This window comes from Simochromis diagramma, unplaced genomic scaffold, assembly GCF_900408965.1.
Source record: "Simochromis diagramma unplaced genomic scaffold, fSimDia1.1 OVJJ01000657.1, whole genome shotgun sequence".
Classification (NCBI taxonomy): domain Eukaryota; kingdom Metazoa; phylum Chordata; class Actinopteri; order Cichliformes; family Cichlidae; genus Simochromis; species Simochromis diagramma.
Window position 1 is genome coordinate 203,920 of NW_024387147.1, and position 18,659 is coordinate 222,578.

General features: G+C 37.9%; 1 protein-coding gene and 1 long non-coding RNA gene across 6 annotated transcripts; both read right to left on the reverse strand.

The window, feature by feature from the left end:
• Window positions 1-538: 538 nt before the first annotated feature.
• LOC120743573 lies at window positions 539-1,053 on the reverse strand. The gene is made up of 2 exons (XR_005698234.1): window positions 940-1,053; window positions 539-817 (listed from the first exon to the last, which is right to left on the reverse strand). It is a non-coding gene; the product is annotated as an uncharacterized LOC120743573 (long non-coding RNA).
• Window positions 1,054-8,114: 7,061 nt separating this feature from the next.
• LOC120743566 (Fc receptor-like protein 5) lies at window positions 8,115-17,640 on the reverse strand. 5 transcript variants are annotated; one of them, XM_040047224.1, is made up of 14 exons: window positions 17,046-17,640; window positions 15,875-15,954; window positions 15,459-15,494; window positions 14,498-14,764; window positions 13,607-13,873; window positions 13,206-13,484; window positions 10,687-10,968; window positions 10,258-10,377; window positions 10,135-10,150; window positions 9,962-10,017; window positions 9,571-9,621; window positions 9,433-9,489; window positions 8,703-8,762; window positions 8,115-8,535 (listed from the first exon to the last, which is right to left on the reverse strand). In XM_040047224.1, the coding sequence occupies exons 2-13, from the start codon at window positions 15,909-15,911 to the stop codon at window positions 8,725-8,727; spliced, it is 1,506 nt and encodes a 501-aa protein (XP_039903158.1). In that variant the 5' UTR covers window positions 15,912-15,954; window positions 17,046-17,640; the 3' UTR covers window positions 8,115-8,535; window positions 8,703-8,724. The 5 variants fall into 5 exon arrangements, with proteins under 5 accessions (XP_039903158.1, XP_039903160.1, XP_039903159.1 ...); XM_040047226.1 differs by lacking the exon at window positions 17,046-17,640 and adding an exon at window positions 15,669-15,778 and having other exon boundaries at window positions 15,875-16,088; XM_040047225.1 differs by lacking the exon at window positions 17,046-17,640 and having other exon boundaries at window positions 10,258-10,374; window positions 15,875-16,091.
• Between the last annotated feature and the right edge of the window lie 1,019 nt (window positions 17,641-18,659).

Genomic DNA, 18,659 nt, shown 5'->3' on the forward strand with positions numbered 1-18,659 from the left:
TTCTCCTAACTTCACAAATTAAAACCAACCTATCAGAACCTGTGCTATTGACACAATCACTTTATTACAGCTCTTTGTCAAATGTACAGACAGTTGTTTTATGAGCTTGTTTAATAGAAAAATGAATATTGTAGTTAGAAATATACACTATACACTTACAAAATGATATGTTCTTTTAGACTTAGAATTAATCTCTTAAAAATACATAGGAGCACACACTGGTTTGTGAAAGTTGTCAAGTTGCACTGCCTCCTTGAGTACAGTGGTCGAGATGGACCATTCTGCCTAATCGCTGTTTATGTATGTGGCTAGAAACCAGCCATATATGCAGAACGGTAAGGGTTGAGGAGAAGAGAACTCTATACCAGCTGAAAGTTGATGACACAAAGTGGTGACAAACTGTCTACAATGAGGCTACTATCAGCTGCAGCTCTTTGTCTGACTAACAATGTAACATGCTTTGTAGACCATTGAATTCATCCTGTGCTGACCATTATGACATTTGTCAAATGGAGATCACACAACAAACATGACTTACTTGATGCTGACAATGTGAAGGCTTCACTCCACTCTGTTGAAGAATATGAGTCATCTCTGCGTCGACTCTTACACATGTAGTCTCCACTGCTGGACTCAGAAACTCTGAATGTCACATCATTATTGTGTGTCCACTGTGTGGGTGTGCTGGGTCCTCTCCATCCATACTCCCACTCAGTGGTTTCACCTCCTTCCTGCACCTCACATGTCAGAGTGATCGTCTCACCTCTGAATATCTGAGGCCAGTTGGGTTGTTGTTTTACAACAACTTTATTGGAAACTGTTTACACATATTAACAGTTGAGATACAAATAGAAACATGAAATCAACACAGAAAACTTCACATTGTATGTTTGATAATCATGAGTGAATGTATATTTCAAACTAAATGACTGAACTCACAGGTTTTCTCAATGGTGACATCATCACTTCTATCAGTGTAGTAAACTGGGTTTCCTCTTGTTCCTCTGCAGCTGTAGATTCCTCCTTGAGATACTCTGATATCTCTGTTTTGTTGATCTCTGATTTGACCTTCAGAGGTTGTTTGGGTTCGTCTGAACCACTCATATTTCCATCCATCAGAGCTCTGCGAAGAGCAGGTCAGTGTCACACTGCCCCCTACTGGTATGATTGTTGTTCCTGCTGTCAGTGTGGTCTTGGGATTATCTTCTGTTACGCCAAACCAGAAAAAACTAAATCAGGTTTTTTTTTCTCTTTCTCTCCAATTACAGAATCATCCATCCACTCTCTTCTACTTATACAATTCACGGTCAACCCACGCAGACATTGGGACACCATTCAAATTACACACAGAAAGGCCCTAGTACCCAGAACCTTCATCTTGTGAGGCAACATTGCTGACAACTGTTTTGACCATGCTGCCTGCAATTGGAAAAAATATTCTCAGTCTCTGGCTCAATATGGGATTACTGTGACAATTATTCAATTTAAAAATCTCTAAATCAGCAGTGTAACAGTTTTTCAGTTGACCTGAAAAAGTCACACTGAATGTAAACTAATACAGTTACATTCACTGCTGAAGGAAACACAATGATGGTTGAAGAGGCATCTGTCTGATTTCAGTCAGCACAATTTCTGTAAAGCTTCTGATGTTTCTTTTTTCTCTCTCTTTTAAGTGAAATTTTATCTGTAATTGATATTATTACACATTAAAACACACACCTTTAGTAATGGTAGATTACAGAGTCTGTCACAATTTTAGCATTGCTTATAATGTAAAAAAGGTAAAATACAGTAATGTAAGTCCAGTAATTTATAATAAATAAGTATTTGCAAAGAAATCATACAAATATGTAGTGGTGATGTTCATTAAAGATTTACCTAAAACAATTACAGAGACAGTATTACTGTTCTTTGTATAATGTGAATTCTTCCTGCGACCAGAGCACTGATATTCACCACTTTGACCTGCAAATTGAATTTCAAAAAGGTGGATTTTGTTCAGGTTGTAGGGAACAAAGTCTCGACCATCCTTGTTGATTTTGTATTCCCAGTCAGTGTCTTCTCCTTCATTCATGTCACATATGCACATAGCAAATTCTTGGATGAGAAAACTGGACCATCTGGGTTCAATATTTAGCACAGCATCTAGATTCAAACACAGCCACACCATTAGAAATGTAAAAGATGTTTATGTAGGATGTAGGGTCTGCATGTTCATAAAATAAGAATTATGCCGAGAATTAAAAAAATAACAACAGAATGGAAATAACTTAAGAATGATGCAGTATTTCAAAATTAACCTTTGCTATAGAAATTATTAAAAAAATGAAAACAAAAAACTGTTCAGTCACCTTGAGCATGTCCAATGCACAGGAGCGTACAGAGCACTACAATAAAGACAGATACTTAAGACATTATCAAACTAAAGACACTCAAATATTGCATAAATAAAACAGTGCTGATAATGACCCACAGCTTTTTTTACATCTTGGCTCATGTGATGAGGCACATGATCCATAGTGAGTTAACGACCTCCTTAAGCTGGGCTTGCATCGTGCGATTTTTGGCCCATTTTGAGCCGATTTTTTAATCGTACGACCGTTTAGGTGATCGGCCCGATTTTGGCCTTCATCATGCATCGTGTAGTATACGTGGGGTAACAAGAAGCAATTAACACCTCACGACCAGCTCCCGATCATCAATCGCTTGGTCGGAAGGATTTCAAACCGGTTTGAAATCCTCATGACCGTCGTGAGGATGTCACCGCAGCTGCTCACACTGCGCATGCGCAAACACATAAATGTTGGTGAAAAAGACGGAGCAGCACAGCAGTGCAGCGTGTGATCTGGACACAAGCGATGGAGACACTTGTAGAACTTTGGAAAGCTCATCCGAGCCTTCAAAATTATCACGACCACAACAACCGTGAAAACAGTTGGATTTACATTGCTGCTCACTCACAGCTGCCTGGTTAATGTTTTTCATTAGCAATTTAGCAAAGTTGATGGTGGTGGTGTGAGTCTGTGTGACTGAAAGACAGAGAGGGAGAGCGACAGAATTTCTGTTATAACCTTAATTTTATGGAGGCACAGTGTGAGCACTCAGGTCGCATCAGAGCATCGGGCCGTATAGTGTGAGACCCTGCATCGTGACCTACGAACTTCTAACCCCTGCGAGTCAATCGTACAGTTTGAGCAGAAGCTGAATAATGCGACTGAAAAAATCGCACAGTGTTTGCCCAGCTTTAAACGAGAACTCCCACCGGGGAGACTCAAATATGGCATAAACAAAACACTCAGGGTTTTACCAGTGGCTACTATGATTGGTACAAATGACTGACGCTCTGTTCTTCTTACTAAAACATGTTTATTGATCAGTATGAATCAAACAATAGAAGTCAGTGATGTACTCACAGAATAGGCCCAGCTCACAGAGCAAAGTGGCTCCCATCCTCACATCCAGCAGTGACACGTCTGAAAACTTCTACAACATTCTGTAAAGAGAGAGAGTGAAGCAGCAGCACAGCAGATACCAAAGAGCTGTAACATACACACGCTGATTGCTCTCAGATAAACATGTTAAATACTCTTTGTCATAAACAATTAGTAGCATGTCTTTTTTTCCACAAATGCAGTTTTTACATAAACCACTATTCAAAGCTAAGATTAGCTAACTAACTGAACCAAACCAGATGTAAAAATACCTCTCCAAATAAACAATAAATCAATTTCCATCTAAAATGAGAAAGAAATCTGCCCATGGTGCACTCCACTTAAGACAGCCAGGACATGCTCCAGCCCTCCTGAGACCCAAAGTTTTAACATGGTAAAACATGGATTCATAGACGATTAAAGCATCGTTGACAGATATGTCATACTCACTTATGGTACTGCTCACAGCAGTTGATGGTAATCCATGCACTCTCTTAGACAAAAATCCTGAGCTTCGCTAATGTGATGTATCCTATTACTCCACTGCAAACTCTTTTATAATAGAATTCTGATTTGGTCATAAGATCTTCTACAGGAAGTGACTGAGCTTGAGAAAAATAAATACAGTGTCCTTAACAGAGTTAGAAGAACAGAAGATTTCTGAAAAGATTCAAACATACAGCTCTGCTATCACTTCCAACATAAATGAAGATGGGAAACTAAACAGCAGTGACATTTGTAAGGTTACTGAAGTTGGGCTAGGTGGTAGCCCACACCCCCCGCGCACACGAATGCACGAACACATCCTCCAACCACACACACACATATTTTGCTCCATTGTGGTTTATTTCACACCTCAAACATTTAGTAAACAATTAAGCAAATACAAGTAATCTGCAGGTAGTAGGAAAATAAACTACTAACTCTTTTACGCTGCGTCCACACCTACACGGGTATTTTTGACAACGCAGCTGTTTTGTCCACACGTAAATGGCGTTTGGAATCACCGAAAACTGAAATTTTTTAAAACTCCTTTTTTTGCGTTTACGTGTGGACAAGGAATACAGAGTTCGTCATGCAACATCAAAGGTATGTGCCTTTTTTCACATCGCCACGTTATTGTTTACATGAGATGAATTGCTATCAATAAATTTTTCAAAAAATGCCTCTCTGTGCAAAATGGGTTCAAAACATAAACAACTGTTGGATACTGTTTGTCCGTGATTTAGACAGGGGGAACAAATTGTGGCAGGATCAGCCTGATATTATTTGTATCCCACTGTAACTTTACTGTATAAAGAGCTAACAGCTCCAAAATGTCCAAAGTAGTTAGTCATTACAACAACATGTGTGTGTGAACTAAAAATCAAGAATGTGGGATACTGTTTGTCTGTGATTTGGAGAGTCCAGCGCTGCTCCCGACGCAGGGAAAAGCAATTCTACAGGGGAGACCTACCTTGGCACTTGTGCAGGTGAAGCCAAAGGGCAGATATGCTTCACCATATTTTCTAGTCTTTGGCTTAGAATGAAGTTGCTTTGGAAACATATTCAGTTATGCAAGTTATGCAGGCTTGTTTGCACAACAAGGCTAAATAATTATATAAACTTTTCTGAATCTAAATATTGTACTTTGGTAGAATTAAATAATAAGTGTAGTGCAGGTCTATGATGATTTTTAGTGCTACTATCATCTAGTTTTGATTCTGGTTCTGTCTTGGTTAAGTCCTCAGTAGTTCTGATTTTGAACTGTTGTAGTCCTGTTTTAATTCTGGATCAGTTCTGGGTCTGGTTGAATTGGGGTTTAGTCCTCGTGTCTTGATACAGCCCTGACTTTGTTCTGCCTTGCTGCTTAATTAAAAAAATAGTTTAATGTGTCCTGCATATGTGAAATATATTTTTTTCCTATATGAAGTCATTCTTTTTTGAACAAAACTCAAAACAGAGCATATTAATCTTTCAGTCATTTCTAACCCCCCCCCCCCCCCAAATCCCACATGCATACTACCCTTTAGGGCTAAGCCCCGAGTATATAAAATGTCTGGCTCCGCCTCTGCTTTGAAGAAAGCTAATCTCTACCGCTTGTATCTGCGATCTCGTTCTTGCTATCACTATCCACAACTGGTGATCACAGATGAGAGTAGGGACATAGATCGACCAAATCGAGAGCTTCTTTTTACACTCTTCACCACAACGGACACAGGCATCATGCATTTTATTGGCATGCTTTCATACAACATATATCGATATTTTAACCATTGTGTGTGTGTGCTACATAGATTTATGTCTGAAGTCCAAAGATGTAATTGTCATCGCTATGGCAGCAGACATGTGGAGTTTATGAGAGAAGGACCCAAAATGCAGGCACTGGCTTGGATGTGATTGAGCTTTATTTACAGTGGGTGTAACAAACAAAAGCAAGGGTGGCAGGGACAGAACTAAGAAATAACCTGGGGCCCGTTCTTCGTACGTCGCTTACTACATCCAAGATCTTTGGATGTAGTAGCTTTGTTCATTTGTCTCTTTTAATTCTATTTTGTTGTACTTTTTCAACATGTTCAAAATAAAGATTCAATCAATCAATCAAGATCAAATGACACATCCAAGACCAAACCATCGCGCTAACCGTGAGCTCGCTAATCCGGTTCCCCGAACACACCTGCTGTTGACGATCAGTACAGCTGGATGAAGTAATCTGAGATCACTGGGTGTCGTAAAAGGGGCTACGCATCGATAGTAGAAACATTGATCGGCAACCCTCTGATTGGTCGGCGAAAATGTCGAAGGAGCGCGCTCGGTATTTTTCGGCAGCAGAGCAAGAACTCTTGAGTGAGGGATTTCAGGAGTTTCAGAGTTTAATCAGAACGCAAGGGAACACTGCAAAGGCTGCAAAAGCAAGGAGAGAGGGCTGGCAGAAAGTTGCTGACAAATTAAACTCGTAAGTAATTTAATAATAACAATAATAATGGAGTGGATTGATATAGCGCTTTTCAAGGCACCCAAAGCGCTTTACAATGCCACTATTCAGTCACTCTCACATTCACACACTGGTGGAAACAGCTACGGTTGTAGCCACAGCTTCCCTGGGGCAGACTGACAGAAGCCAGGCTGCCATATCGCGCCATCGGCCCCTCTGGCCAACACCAGTAGGCGGTAGGGTAGATTTATTATATTATACTATATTATCCAATATTATATTACATTATATTATAATATGTTATATTATATCCCCTTTCACATTAGAGCCACAACAGGACCCACTAGAACATGGGAACAAGTAAAAGTGAAATATAAGAATATTCTACAGAATGGTAATATTTATCACTTATATTGCTTTTCGTCTCTTGGAAAGAGACCCTGAAATAATCTGTTTGTTTGTTCATAACAGCAACCAAGAAAAGGGCAGAGCACAAAAAGACAGGTGGTGGCCCTGCACCCCCTCGTCAACAAGTTGGTTAAGTGAATAATACCCTCACGGGAATATCAATATCTCTCTATGAGCACACTGTCGCGCTGAGCTAAAGGATCCTGTCTATCCCGCAATATACGCTGAATTCTGAAAACTCTCCTTATCAATCTTGCAAGTTCCGCAATGGGCTGCTCGTGTAAACGGACAGGACATGACTGCGACAGGCTTCCCAAATCCACCTTCGCTTTTATAGCCGTGGTCTCTCATCTTGATTACACGAAGTAATTTGCAATTACTACTTTGAAATATGAATTACATCTGAAATAATCACATACATGTAATAGAATGTTAATAGTACATTTCCCTTTTTTAGGAAATGACCTGTATGTATCTGTGTGAAATCAATAAATGGATCAAGTACTGCATTATCTTTAGTTACATTGATGTTATTTATTTATGGTGAAACAGTGGTGGAATATCGCTGTTGCTTTCGTATACATGAAGCGGACATACCTGCGTGGCCGCGATCTAATCCTGTTTACATAAAGTAAACCTGCTCCCGAGCAGGTTTACGCTTACGGCTCTGTTGCTATGGCAGCAAGTCCCGGATGAGCTTCGGGGAACCGAACGATCCAAGATCACGCGAAATCGTCAACAATCTAATCCAGCTAACTTACTTAGCGAGGTACGAAGAACGGGCCCCTGAACTGGGAAAACTAGTAAACAAACCTGAAACCATAACATGCTGGGAGAAACACAAGATAATAAGCAGAGAAATGCAGACAGACCAACGACAAACACTAAATATGCAAAGAGGGAAACGACGAAACAGCACACAGGAGGGAGACATGGCTTAACCTAAATAACGTGAAGAGGCAGGGGGACGCAAAACAGAACACACCGACGTCAGACATGATCCTTCAAAGTAAAACAGGAAACACACTGACTGAACTCAGAGACACCATACCGACAGAGTACAGAGGGCAAACACAGTTAGAGATGACTAGACACTAAACTAAACCTACCCCAACATTATAATAATGATAATAATGATCAGAAAGCACAATTGAAGATCAGAACCTAAACCATAATACACAATAGTACAAAAACACAAGAAACAGAAGATGCTGGGTCAAAAGGACCCAGAACTGTGGCAGTAGCTGATAAACAGTCATGTGTCACGCAACTCTATCTGGTGTGTTGGAGCAAAAAACATGAAGGAGTATAAGTCAACTTGAACAGGTTTTTTTCAGCAAACAACACAGAACACTGCAAAGTGAATAATATAACAGGTTTAATAAAGAAATGATTTAAATGACACACGTAATCAGATAACAAAAACTACTGACAAAAAAAGTTAATCAACTTATAATATTGTTTAAAAAAAGCTTTTTGAAATGAGTCAAATGATACGTATTCAATTCAAGGGAACAGAAAAACATACTTAAAGAAATAAATAAATGAATAAGTGCTTATGCTAACGTGAAAACAGATCCTAATCTCAACGCTTGCCATCACTTTATAATAAAGCTCTTTTTTAATAATACAGTCCATTAGCTTTTTTCCCCCCACAATGATCTCTTCAATTCAGATTTGGGACCGAATCTACTTGCTTGAAAACTTATTGAAGGTACTCATTACCAAGAGCTGTTTGTGGCTTGATTTCAGAATAAACGTCTTCATCAGTTGCTGCAGGAGCTGGATTTTCATACAAATAAAGACATCATTAGTCAAAGTTAATTGCCAGTAACCTCTTACTTACATACGACAGCTGTTCGTTTTTATACAGTTTTCTTTGATCTGTAAAAAAAATTGTAAATGAGACAGAAACAGAAATAAATTATTGATTGTATTACTTTACTTACATTTGTCTCTCTTGGATTTAGCTTAATTGTAGTAGACCTGTGTGTAGAACTGGCTGTCATCTAAAAGAGGATGGACAGATGCTCAGCATAAACAAAGGGTGGAACGATTTTTCTGTCAGTCAACACCAAACTTATCACATGAACTGACTGAAGGAGGTTCTCGCTCTATTAAAGGTGAGATTTCCTGATGACCCCTTGCTGTCATGTTTAAAAATCTGTTTCTTTCTCTGCTGCTGTTAGCTCTCATTTCAGTGTCAGAGAAGCTCAACCCTCCTCCACCCCTGCAGAGGATTACAGATTACTGCTGTCTTCTTATTCCTTCTGATTCTGGGAGACACAGCAAACCTTCTGGCAACAGCAAGTGTGGACGATCCATCCTGAAGGAGCTGGTCTACCTATCCAACTAGAATGGGATGCAGGTACTGTTGTCATTTTTGGGCTTGCCATTTTGTTGCCTCTCCAGTGAACCTGCTGTCACTTTTAGCAGGTCATATGGAGTCAACATGCTTTATGCTTCCTAACTGGATGTATTTATGCCACTTAAATTTAACTGGCTTTTGTTTTATTTATTTATTTTTGAGGAATGCACATGACAAGCAGACAGCATGTTTCTTCGTCTCTGTTAGAAGGCTCATATGAATGAATGCTTTTAAATTTAATATGGATACTACTGTCCTATGAAAACATCTAAACTACTGTATTTCATGTTTTTATAACATCAAATTCTTACCTTTCATTGTGAAGTTTTTTAACTCAATCAAAGAATATGTGAAATCCCCAGATTCAGCTGGAACAGAGTTACATAGTCATACATAAATAAACATCACACAGACTCTATATACCTTATTGCCTTATTTATGTACTTTACCATTTTGTGTGTCGTCGCAGTCTTTGATTGATTCATAGAAACAAGCATCATCTACAAAATCAAGGCTGATGTTAGAATAACTAAAAAAATTAAAAAAACATAAAAAATACTGATACTCAAAGCCATGTAAATATATTAAATGTGGTTACAACATTACAAACAGCAAAGGCATAGCATTTTTACATCACTATAAACTTTCCAAAGAACATTTAAAAAGAACAAAGAAAACAAAAACGAAATGACAATTTCTGGGTAGATGATCAGATACATATACAAATTTTAATTATTAACCACTATAGTATGTGGATAGCATCCACTTCCTTATTTAGTACATTTGTTACATATTTACATTACAGACCAACAGCAACAATAATAGCAAACAAAGGCTGACCTTGGAGAGGAGAACTGTTTTGTCTCTGAATTTCATTCTGATTTGTGTTCTCAGTCCTGGTGGAACATAAGGTGTAGTAAAACAGTAGATTATTATTATTATTATTATTATTATTTAAGAAACACAGGATTTAATTCTTGTATGCTAAAAAGAGAAGTGAAATGTGAACCAACCTGACAAAGAATGAATCTGTAAAAAAAGACAATTACTTTTTTTTAGTGTTGTAACACTACATGCAGCTTTTTAAACACATCATAGATCATATTCAATCTAATACCAGAAGAAAATGGTCTCACCCTTTGACCGCTTGAAGACATACAACAACAGAAGAAGAAGAAGAAGAATCAGTAAAATTCCACAAAGGAGTCCAACAATCAACCGGGTGAGAAATGAAGATCGTTCAGGCTCAGGTACTGCTGTAATAAATAATATGCCCTAATTAGATTATTATAATGTGAATCACCACCACAATTTACATAGGGAGTTTACAAAACATGTCAGCTATATTACAATGTTCTTAATAATAACTGATAATTGCACCTTTTATTGCAATCTGTGGTGGGGTTTTTTTTCCTGCTTTATTTGTCATCAATTCATATTCCCATTCACTGTCTTCTTTGTGGATCTTATACTTTTCATATGTATATAAATGACTAATGACAATATTGATTTCCACATTCTTTATTCCTGGAATATTCACTCTTTGATAGTGATGGAAAACTCACCCTTTTTATCAATCCTGACTGACTGGCTGTCCTCTGTGTAGTAAACTGGGTTTCCTCTTCCTCCTCTGCACCTGTAGAGTCCTTCCTGTGAGACACTGATTTGTCCATTTGGGTAGAAAACTGCATCTTGTGTGGTCAGAGGTTCAGATGAGTTCTCATCTCTGTACCAGTAGTATTTCCATCCAGATGATGATGATGAGTTCACAGAGCAGGTCAGGGTCACATTTCCTCCTACTGGGATGTTTCTCATATCAGATGTTATTTGGGACTTTGGTTGATCTGCTGTTGAGTTAAGATAGAAAAAGAAAAAAAGTAAATATATTATACTCTACACAAAGGTCAGGATCTACACTGTACTAATGTTACAAGCCTTCATTTCCCCTCTTGTCCACCTCTGCTTCAGTTTCCAAAAACAAATACAAGGAAAAGAGACCAAACTGAAATGGTACGAGCGCATCACATTTTTATCACCCAACATTGTAAAAGCAGTGTTTTCCCCTTTCCTACTCCATGTATAAAAAAATACTTTTACTTTTTTTGTGTGATTCTTTGTAGGTCCCACTGCAACAACAAATTCGTGAGATAACCCAACAAGTGTTAGTAAGCTTAGTCTCAGATGTCAGACCACTCAGGAGGAGATGAACATGCTTTACAGAGAAACCAGCCTTCTTCCCATGTCATAAAAAAAATCCCTTTTTAGTTTGGAAAAAAAGGCTCAAAACTCACAAATTACTGTTCATTAACTCAATAAACTCCTGGTCCAAACTTAATAAATAAATTCTAAAAATGTTCACAACACTTGGCTCTGTAAATGATGATCAATGTCACCAAATCATTATACATAGTTCTAGGATGTCTCATCCCACCTTAATCCAGCTGAACAAGGGAAATAGACTACTGATTATAGCGTTATCAGTCACCATGGCAACAAGTAAAAAATGCGTAAATTATTAGTAAGGAAAATTTTGACATCTCCTCCTGAAATATTACAACAACAAACCTACATCCATATTCTCTTTAACCTCCTACAAAACTTATTTTCTTCTTTTTACATTTTTTTCACACCAGACATGCCCAGATGTGAGCCCTTTCTGTGGGTGCATAGACAGTGCACAGGCTACAACCTCCTCCATGCATCTGAACTCACACACAAGGCTCAGATTATGTCCACTCTGGTTTTACTTCCATAGCAATCGGTTCAGATTGTAGTAATGACTGGGTGTCAAACTAAATCTGGCAACCTAATCATTTTCCCCCCTCTTTATTTATGTTAATATTGCACTCAAGTGATGGAGCAGCAGGTCAGCATTGCGGTGACATCATTAGCCGTGTGCAAATCCAAACTCAGCACCAGGTCCTAAAGTCAAACGAACACTGTGGCATCACTGAGAGTTACAAACTGTCTAAATTCTTTCATCTTTAATAAAATGATCAGTGTTGTTGCTCTACCAGGTGTAACGATTAAATTTGACATCCAGGCATTCATGAAAACAGAATTTATGAAATTTAACAGAGTCAGAAGCTAGCAGGAAGTTACCTAAGGTGTTAACATGGTATAAAGATGATATACCATGTTCTGACTGAGGGAATTCTGAAAAATTCAAAGTACAGCTCTGCTATCACTTCCGACCTTAATAAAAACAGGGAACTAAACAGCAGTGATGTTTTTAGGGTTACTGAAGAGGCTAGCTGGTATATTATGAAGTGACACGGGGTGACTAGCTACACATCTACGTATAGCATAATATAAACACATTAGCACAATTAAGCTGGAGGATGAACACTAATTTTTTTCAAGTTGATAAAAGTTAACGTGAGGGTTCCCAATGGTTAGGGACAAATGCAATGGTATGGCAGGATGCTGTAAACAGAACAAACTTAAGTCAGGGGAACAACTGAGATAATCCATCCAAAATACGAGGTTAGTCATTAACGCAGAGCTTCCCAAAGTGTGGGGCCCGGCCCCTAGGGGGGGTGCACTGCTAGCATAATGGACAGGTTTTTTGACGGGGCGCCCACACAAACGCAAAGCAGGAGATGCAGCATTTTTCTTGTGAAACAAAGGGGGTTGCGAAAAAAGTTTGGAAACCACTGCATTAACATACTGCTGTATGGGCTCTAGGTGCATCGTAAGGTTTTCAAAACTGAGTTTTAAAATGAATAGTTGTAATAAAAAGCGAGGCAGACTGACAGTGATAACTGACTTTTTTTTAGGGTTTTGTTCAGATTACATAGAACAAGATACAAAGCATTAAAACATGTTAAAGACACAACAGCCTTAATAAATGAAGAGTAATTTGGACCCGGAAGCAGGGTTCATCACATCATCACTTAAAGACTGGATACCAGTTGAAAGTTGATGACACAAAGTGGTGACAAACTGTCTACAATGAGGCAACTATCAGGTGCAGCTCTTTGTCTGACTAACAATGTAACATGCTTTGTAGACCATTGAATTCATCCTGTTCTGACCATTATGACATTTGTCAAATGGAGATCACACAACAAACATGACTTACTTGATGCTGACAATGTGAAGGCTTCACTCCACTCTGTTGAAGAATATGAGTCATCTCTGCGTCGACTCTTACACATGTAGTCTCCACTGCTGGACTCAGAAACACTGAATGTCACATCATTATTGTGTGTCCACTGTGTGGCTGTCCTGGGTCCTCTCCATTCATACTCCCACTCAGTGGTTTCACCTCCTTCCTGCACCTCACATGTCAGAGTGATTGTCTCACCTCTGAATATCTGAGGCCAGTTGGGTTGTTGTTTTACAACAACTTTATTGGAAACTGTTCACACATATTAACAGTTGAGATACAAATAGAAACATGAAATCAACACAGAAAACTTCACATTGTATGTTTGATAATCATGAGTGAATGTATATTTCAAACTAAATTACTGAACTCACAGGTTATCTCAATGGTGACATCATCACTTCTATCAGTGTAGTAAGCTGGGTTTCCTCTTGTTCCTCTGCAGCTGTAGATTCCTCCTTGAGATACTCTGATATCTCTGTTTTGTTGATCTCTGATTTTACCTTCAGAGGTTGTTTGGGTTCGTCTGAACCACTCATATTTCCATCCATCAGAGCTCTGCACAGAGCAGGTCAGAGTCACACTGCCCCCTACTGGTATGATTGTTGTTCCTGCTTTCACTGTGGCCCTGGGTTTATGTGCTAATATGAAATAAAATATACACATCATGATCTATTATAAAGCTACACTTTAAAATATGTTTTCAGTGGATTCAATTTCTGACTTGAGGTAAAATCTACATATTTCACTATGATCATATTTCAGTTTTGTTTTTTGTTTTTTTAATTTTTATTTTCTTTCCGGTGTCCATCTCAACACTGTTCCAGTGGTGTAGTAAATCTTACATCCCAACGTAAGAATGGTATACCAGTTTTTCAGTTTTCTGGCCTGAAGAAGTCGCACTTAATTAATACATGAACAAAATAGTGAACTACTTGTAACTAATTAGTAAAGTAATGCAGTTCACTGCTGAATGATAGACAATGATGGGTTAAGAGGGATTTGTATTTGTATGATTTTTGCTTAGATAACAGAAGTTTTTTTTCTAATTTCATTCACAAGTGCTGCTGTTACACATTAAAACGAATATGATGCATTATAGAGTGCATTAGCATTGTGTATACTGTGAGCAAAGTAACATGTAAGAAACAGTGGTTGTGTTCAAAGTTTCAAGTTTCCATGACAACATTAATCAAATGTACACTGTATTTTATCATCCAGATTAGTGTTTAAATGTATTGCTTGTTTTTTCACTGAGGACTTACCTAATACAGTTAGAGAGACAGTATTACTGTGCTTTGGTTTATGTGAGCTCTTTGTACGACTTGAGCACTGGTATTCACCACTGTCACCAGTAGATCTAATTTCTAATCTGTAGTTTTTCAGTGTGTTGTACTGGATAAATTCTCGACCATTCTTGTTAATTTTGTATTCCAATTTACTGTCTTTTCCTTTGTTCATGTTACATTTGAAGGTAACAAACTCCCCGGTGAAAAAACTGGACCAGCTGGGTTGAATAGTTAGCACAGCATCTAGATTCAAACACAAGAACAATATAAGCAATCTGAAATACTTTTATGACATCAAAGGCAACATCTGTGTTGATGTTTTCATAAAATGAGAAACGTATTAAAAATGAATAAATAAAAACAGAAATGGAAAGTGTTTAAGGGTGAGTATGCAGTATTTTCTGTTCAATCTTTACTAAATAGATAAAAAGGAAGTGTATTGGACATTTCTTTACTCTATATATTGATCACTTTAGTATTATTAATATCACTTGCTCACTTAGTTATATGCATGTACAATAGCACCCCAAATGGGCCTTATGCTCTATCACACATACACATACAGACAGAGTGGGGCCATTGTGAGTTCAGGTGAGATCTTAAACAGACAGACAGTGAAACTCCCATCCTTATCTCAGAGAAGATCGAGGGAGGATTCGGGATGTAATTCTTTAGGTGCTAAGTAAGAAAACAGCGTCGTAATTCTTAAACTCTGAAGAAAAGGATTTAAGGATGAGGCTGAAGGTATCGCCCCCTCGTGACATGGGCCAACTTGAATTTCCTTTGTCTCTAAGTTTGGTCAAGGTATAAAAGGTGTGTTTCTCTCCATGTTGCAGCACAATATTAAACCACTTTAAATCATCTTCACCTGGTGTTAGCAGTTTATTTTAAAACTTCCACGACAAAAGAAAATAAAAAAGTAAAACTGTTCAGTCACCTTGAGCGTGTCCAGTGCAGAGAAGTGTACAAAGCACTACAATAAAGACAGAAACTTCAGACATTATCAAACTAAAGAGACTGAAATACAGAAAATAAACAAATAAATGCATGCATAAGCACTTGTGGTTTATCAGTTTCTACTATAATGTGTTATTATCTTATATTATTATGTAAAATGCATCAAATTATTGTTGAGGAAGAAACAAACCTTTCTTAGATAATCTAAACCAGCTCCACTCTGATCTGAGTCAGTGCATCTAATCCAGTCTACAAACAACCATGTTGGTAACAAACATGAGAGTCCTCTGATCACATGACCTGAAATGGTACAAATGACTGATGCTCTGTTCTTCTTACTAAAACATGTTTATGGATCAGTATGAATCAAACAATAGGAGTCAGTGATGTACTCACAGAATAGGCCCAGCTCACAGAGCAAAGTGGCTCCCATCCTCACATCCAGCAGTGACACGTCTGAAAACTTCTACAACTTTCTGTAAAGAGAGAGAGTGAAGCAGCAGCACAGCAGATACCAAAGAGCTGTGAAGGAAACAATAGTTTTTTTTCTGCTTTCTTCCTTTTACACTAAAATAACAACTTAACACGATCTGACTACAGCATGCTGTGATGTGTTTATACTATAGTATAATAGTATAATAATATAGTATAATATTTACACAATAGATTCTCAGAACTATTACCAATCTTAATAAATTCATACATCCACTCACACAAAAATATGAATGAAAAACAATAAATATCAACAAATTTGTCTAAACAGTTAAACAAAGTCTCTGAATGCTGTTACACTGCTGGATCTAGCAAAAAGTTTTTCCCCCTGTGGAATTGTTGATACATTGATACATTTGTGGGAACTTTTTATTTTACTGCTTTTCTCCAGTTTCTTATCAGTCTTCAAATTTCTAACAAATATCTGCTAATATTAAGTAATAAAATTACTTCTCAGTAATATGTTTATTATGGATGCTGGGAGTGCCCTTGATGGACTCTAATATTATACAGTTAAGGGTTTTAATGTAATAAACGTCAAAGCCAGACAAAAACTTTGAAAAGCAGTTTGCTTGAAAGTGTTTCACACACTGGAATAACTGCATTGCAAGGCTTAAAACTTGACTGAGGTCTTACAGAAACAGGAGATTGCCTTTGCCTGCTCATTTTGTTATTAAGCAATTTTACCACTGATAATTATTACCCTCACAAACATAACACTACATAAACACCTCATTCAGATTGGTTCAAACTGCTGTAGATGGATAAGTGAACAAAAGCATTATAAAGGAAGAGAATACACTTTTCTTTACACTGTTTCTTTTATGCCACAGAGACAATCCCAAATAGGGTGCTGCTAATATCTAAGCAGCCATTAATTTCTCATACTAAAGGCTGTAACACAAAAATTATTATATTGATTCAAATGTAAAGTAAATAAACCACAACATCTCACTCTAAAAAAAAAGCTGGAGTATGATGGAGGCCACCTGCCACTTAAGTTTTATAAGCAGTTAAGAAAATAGTTTGAGAGATGAATAAAGCATTAACTGATAAACAGAGATGTCATACTCACGGACAGTAAACCTTCACAGCAGGTGTTGTTGATCCATGCACTTTCTCACAGAGCAGTTGAATCTATAACTAAAAATATTTCCTAATTGAAAAAAAAAAACTGAGCTCAGTAATGTAAAGTACTGCATTACATCAGGGCCGACTCCTTTAACGTGAAATTCTGGAGTGGTCATAAATTCACACACAGAGAGTGAGCGGCCTCGAGCAAAACCGACATTTAGCAGAAGTGAGCTTGAGGCCAGATGGCGTGCCCTATGTTGTTTCTCTCTTCCTTAAAAGTAGCTGTAACTGCTGCACTCAGTAACCGCACAGTGGGGCAGTTGGGTAATGTGGCCCAAATCAAACATTGGCTAACTTTAAACAGGGACGCTGTTCAAACCATACCAGGTAATGGATGAGTGTCAAGGATTGCTGTGTGGCAGGCAGGAGATTGGGCCTAAAATGCAGGACTCGCAACACACAGGAGTGAACTCAAAATACAGCTTTATTTACTGACTCAAGGAAATGATACAAAACTAAACTACATGGGGAAATTCTAACCTAAACTTCAAGGCAACACACAACATGAGGGAGAACACAACACTGACAAAAAGAAACACGGGGCTTAAATACACTGAGGGATAACGAGGGCAATGACACACAGAAGGAGAGCACAACTGGGAGTAATTAGGCAGGACGAGACAAGGGAAGCAAACTAAAAACACTGGCATGAGACACAGACCTTCAAAGTAAAACAGGAAACACACCGACTGTATTTATGGATGATGTAAGCAAAATTCTGCTTCTTGTTTGGTTTCCTGATGCACGTCTTTTTTTAAAGATATTAAACCACAACAGAGCTATACTTAAGTGTGATTGGACTTTCCACCTGTTGAATTAAATGTGCTTTTTGTTGTTCACTTTAAGAGTTTGTGTTTGGGTTCTCGATCTTGCACCCAAACAGATTCCTTTTTAAAATATTTCCCATGTGGTGAAATTCTGGTTTTAAAGATGGTCATAACTTAGTGGGCAGGATGTGGGTGAGCATGGGGAAAAGAGAAATACTGTTTTGAAACAGAAGTGTGACGTGAGATTTAATCCTGCTTCCTCTTTGAGCTAACACGTGTGTCCTTAAAAGTAGCTCTGAAAGCTCTATTCACAGAGATTTTTTCTTCCTTTAAACTTTCAGTTACCCTACAGTGGGCCAGTTCCTGGGGCTCATGGGAAAAGTTTGAAGTTAAAGAATCTCTGATAATCACAACATAATAAGCTGTTTAAACTTCAGTAAATGAATTTAGTTTTAGTATATAGTGAAATCAGCTGAGATCAAACTACATCAAGTGTCACTTTACATGAAATCAAAACTCTGTTTCCACTGAGAACACGTCTGCAGAAACTATATTTTTCTGGGGGGGTTTAATGAGTCACTTGCAAACAATGCAAATTTCTGATTTTTGGAGAGCAGAGCAAAGCTGCAAACACAGCAGTATGGATTAGGTAAGCAGTAAATAAACAAGAATGCAGTTTCAACATTTGCACTTCTTGTTTGGTTTCTTTATCAATGTCCTTTTTATGCATATTCAGTTGCAGCAAGACAAGTGTTAATTGTGCCATGCTTCTAATAGCTTCTAGCAGG